Source organism: Typha latifolia, chromosome 9 (genome assembly GCF_019914945.1).
Source record: "Typha latifolia isolate L0001 chromosome 9, TyphaL0001v2, whole genome shotgun sequence".
In the NCBI taxonomy this organism is placed as follows: Eukaryota; Viridiplantae; Streptophyta; class Magnoliopsida; order Poales; family Typhaceae; genus Typha; species Typha latifolia.
In genome coordinates, this window is record NC_133094.1 from 10939497 (window position 1) to 10944531 (window position 5035).

General features: G+C 37.2%; 1 protein-coding gene across 1 annotated transcript; it reads right to left on the minus strand.

Moving 5' to 3' along the window:
* Positions 1–1061: 1061 nt before the first annotated feature.
* LOC140794668 (receptor homology region, transmembrane domain- and RING domain-containing protein 1-like) lies at positions 1062–4493 on the minus strand. Its single transcript, XM_073146793.1, has 4 exons — positions 3976–4493; positions 3425–3646; positions 2397–2801; positions 1062–1912 (listed from the first exon to the last, which is right to left on the minus strand). Exons 1-4 carry the CDS (start codon positions 4133–4135, stop codon positions 1509–1511), a joined length of 1191 nt encoding a protein of 396 aa, XP_073002894.1. The 5' UTR covers positions 4136–4493; the 3' UTR covers positions 1062–1508.
* Between the last annotated feature and the right edge of the window lie 542 nt (positions 4494–5035).

Consider the following 5035-nt stretch of genomic DNA (forward strand, 5'->3'; position numbering starts at 1 on the left):
TAAACTATACTAATCTTAAACATCATAGAATCAACACAGAGTATGGAAAAGAGAGGCTTGGAGATCCCAAAATTAGTACAAAAAATACACTGCAGAACATATGTACAGATGGGTTTCAATAACAGTGAAAGAACTTATCAAACATCACACAATAAAAGTACCTTAAACAAGAGGGCAAGATTCAACTTGATAGCAACTGCCATGGATGTGGAAAGAAAGGAACTCATCAGGATGAGAAGCTACTCTGTTGAAGAGAAGAAGTGATATTGGCTTGGCTCAACCTTGCAATTGGAATGAGAACTGAGAAGCCATCCTCAAATTGCCATTGACTGAGCCAAACCAATACCATGTCATCTCTTCCAACTGCACTCTATCTATCCATGGAGTCACCTTTAAGACCTTTATAAAAACAATGGTGAGCTCTTAAAAAAGGACTTTCAAGAACTCATCCCATCCCCAGATACATTGTACAAAATAAGGTGAAAATGATACACCCTCTCCTGGATAGTTAGCTTAAGAGAAGATTAAGACAATTGATATACTTTATTAAACAACTATCTGATGCCAATACAAGTAGGATAAGATTCTCAGACACTGGGACAAAAACATTAAACTCCTACCGTTTGGGTAAGGAACCAAGGAAGATAACATATTAACATGCCCTTTTGGGTACCCACTGGTGGATCAAAGGGTTTCTCCTCTGGGCCCGGCCTGAATCTGGCAACCACTTAGTAACAGACCTTGGTTAATCTAATTCAAAAAGTTCATGGCAAAAGGATAATGGAGATATAGGCTGTAGAAAAGATCTCAAGCAATTAACAAACACTAGTGTAACTAATACACATGCTTGCTGCCTTGCTGATGAGGTACACCTGTCAAATATAATACATCGATTATTATTGGTGAATCATGTAACCCTAACCGGCCAATAGATGCTCTTTGAGGAAGATGCCACCTAACATGTCAAAATAAATAAAAAAGGGGAAGGTAAGGAATTTAGAAAATATGGAGGCAGTGGAAGACTCACAGAAACTGACATCAAAGAATGCTAAGCATATCTCTGCAGCTTCAATGAGCAATTTAGGACATGAAATTATAATCACCTCTGGTGTACATTATCAGAAAACCATCTTCTTCTTCTTTTTTTTGCAACCATATAATCAATTCCTTAAGTTACAAAACATGAGATGATAATGCAACATAGCTAAGTAAAATGAGGAACATCAGTCATTAAAATGCCAGGAACACCTCAAGAGGTTCAAAAGCCTCAATTATCTACAGCTTCCACCATGACCAAAAAGTCATAAGAGAGCACAATGGAGGTCGAAACCAGCACAGGGATCAACTACCAGGAAACTGAGGCAGATCAACGTACAGGGAGGGATTGTGCAGAAGCCATAACAGAGTGTCTTTCCGCTAATCCATCATGCTGCAGGTTCAATTGCTGACTGGATGAATCAACAAGATAGATAGAGGAGGCATTACTAGAACTACATATATGAGGTGCATTAATCAAGTGAAAGGGAAAAGAGTGAGTGGGGCCTAAAGAATGTGGGGAGACAAGGGGAGACTCGAGAGACATTATATCTGGGAGATGATGTGCTCCAAAGTGGGCTGATCCTGGTGGATGAAATAGGCTGGTTAAAAAGATGAGAACTGGAGAGAGAACGCACATGGGAAGATGATGGTTCTTGAGGTGGCAAAGGGACTACGGATATAGCTCTAGATGCTGCTACAGAAGAGGGTGATGTTAATGCAGCAACGCAGGGTGAAGATGCAGAAAGAGGACAAAGTAATGGAGTGGACTCAGAAGCTGAGGGATTTCCTGGACTAATTTTAGCATCTTGCTTGCACACAGGGCAAAATGTTCTCCAGGTAGTGAGCCATGAATCAACACAAGTTGCATGAAATTCTGTTCAAAACATAGCACAAGAACATATCTTAGATAGTTAAAGACATTATACTTATAAAAAGTAATAAAAGGGACAAACTTCCAATGAATATATTCCAATTGAATAAGTAGATCAACTGGCCATGAAAATTCGTAATTGAAAATCCCTTACACTAATCTTTAAATAAAACATACAACTATTTTCTGCCATTGGAGGGCAATTTCTAATTTCCTTGTCACCACTATTTTGAATTCACCTTATATCACCAATTTTTTCTGAACCTGACCTCACACATTTTCTTCCTAGTTATTTGAACTACACATGTATGTATAAATAGATTTATACATGTTGCTATATCACACAGATTTTGGGGTAGCAACAACATAATATGCACATAGAAAATCTAAGCCTAAAGAATTGAAGGCCTTTATAACTTACATGGGTCGAGACTAAAATTAAGCGTAATTTTGATATTGGAACTTGGAAGGGAAAAAAGGAACATACTGTGACAGCATGGTAATAGTCTAAGCTTCTCCCCAACACAGTAGTCCTCTAAGCATATAGCACATGTTTTTGAAGTGCAATTGTCTTCTAATGCTGATGTGAATATCAGAGCTGGCATTGCTTTTACCAGTCGACTGCTCATTCCACTGAATTCCTGGAGTTGAGAAACCCTAGGTCGTTGATGTCTCACACTGTGTTTTTGCAGACAGAAACACGTAGCCAGAACAGAAGACATAGCAAGTAATGAAATGAAAGAGATGGCCATAATAGACCATGCCTCGCCCTTATAGCTTGGTATTAACAACAAGTCCAAATCTGGACGTCCTGCATATCCCCGTAGTACCTCACCAGAGGATTTAGAGATAAATACAGCAGGTATATTAATGCCATCTCGAGTTCCTGCCACTGAAGTATTTTAACAGTCAAAGATTGATCACAACTAGCAAGTGTAACATTGGAAATTGACAATAAAAAATCTGAAAAGCAAGGGCAGCCTAAGGGAGATGAAATCCAATTCTTCTATCATCAACGTGATTATTTATCCACAGAAGGCAAAATAAGTTGAGAATCTCTGACCTATGAGTTCCTGATTTCTATTTTTCTCATCCAGAAATTGAACATTTGAGAATTGTAGCATGAAAAGATAACAAATAATATACATCTGAAAATTCCTAACTTGAAAGAAAAGAAAAACAATAGTGATGTACACTTTAAAACTAAATTTGTGTCGCATCTTAGCAACAGTATCTTGATCCTCTCCAGACAGTGGAGGTCTGACGTCATCTTACTCGCACTGACATATTTCCCATGATATATAAAGAATCCCTTTACAGTTATTCTACTAGCGAAGATGATTTTTGATTATTTATATTAATCGAGCAAGTAAGCAGTTTCAGGTACATAATGAAAGGAGTTGCGGTGTCTCTTTCAAATTTTGGCTGGATAAATGATCCTATGAAAAGTTCAAAATACGCAAATATCAAAAGATTTGAAGTTCAACATGGGATTAAAAAGTAAAAGATCATTACTTGAAACCAACCGATCCTGATCCTGATTGTCATATACAATGGCAGCCTTGAATCCAGCACTTTGAGCATTTCTTATTTTATCATCAAATGTGCAACCTCCTCTTATGATTAATAAAAAAGGAGACTTCGAGTTGTTAAAGACTTCACTAAATGGAGAGCATGCATCAAGAGGCTCAGCTGAAAACAAGATCCCACTCTCACCAGATTCTCCAACTGCAGGAGCTGAGGAGAAAAGTTAAGGATATTAATGCAGTGAGGCTGAAACATCCAAAGGATATGCTAAAGAAAATACCACTTGCAAAGTAAATAATTAATGCCAAAACAAATCGTGTTTGTATTACATCTAAATTACTTGAGAAATTAATTGTCTTTAAGCTAGTTGCATGAAGCATCAAAAGATAGGACCAAAAGACGAGGTAAATTAGATCAGAACATTCAAAATAAATCACATGCTAGATTCACAACATTCTTAGAAGGTCCTCAAGGAGAAGCCTCAAACGATTTTTAGCCAATTAACCAATATGCAAGCATAAATTACACAGATATCTTACCAAAAGTAGCCTCCATGGCGTCAAAAGACTTGGAAATGCCCCTCCCAGATAGAATCAAGCACCCATTTCCTAACCCTAATAGCAGAAAAAGAAGCGCACAAACAAACCAAAGGTAGCTTCTTCTTCCTCCTCCTCCATTCTTATAACCCCAGAGAGCCATTCCAACAACAACGAAAACCCAAGAGCATCAACTTTTACGATCGCTCTCCTCTACCCTCTTCTCATCACCCTAAGACCTAACCTTACCCTGCCAACAGAAACCAATCACTCACTCTCCTATAACACTTCAAAATCTTTCCATTGTTAAGAGAAGATCGCTAAGATTAACTTGGAGGAGGAGACGCGAAATCTATCCATCTTTGAGCGATGGATCTCGGAGAAGATTACCTCCAAGATTGGATGCGTCCTCTGGCTCTGGAGAGGCGGTGTACGTTAAGGAAGGTGGGGTGAAGTTTAAGAGGAGAGGGGGTGGGGTGGGGTGGGGATCTCTTCTCGCGCCTAGAAATTAGAATGCTCTCGAGAAATTAACCATGAATATATATATATATATATATAGTATATTAAAAAAATAGTACACAAATGGACAGATGAAGCATCCAATGGAATGGAATCTACGTGGAGGATACGGGATAAGGAAAGAAATGAATGGTTGTGATTTCAGGTGTTCTTTTTATGGTTAATTACACTTGTACCCTTTTAAGCTATTGGTCATTACCCTTAATTTTTGAGTTGTTTTTGCATGTTAACCCTCCAAGAATCCATTATTTGGTTGCCTACCCCTCCAAAATTGATATTTGAATTAAAAAGTCTTCTTTCTTTTTTCACATATACCACACCCCAGTGATGATTTAATAAGTAAAAGATAAAAAATATACTTACTAAGAGAAATGTATAAAAAAATTATAAAAAGGTTTTTTTTAATCTTTTTTTATCTGTAATTAAATTATTTAAATTTTAACTGTCGGCTAACTCCAAAGGTATTTAAAATTTAAAAGAAAAAAAAACTTCAATTGAATCAATGCAAACAAAAAGAAAAACTAATTAAAATGAAAGATATGAA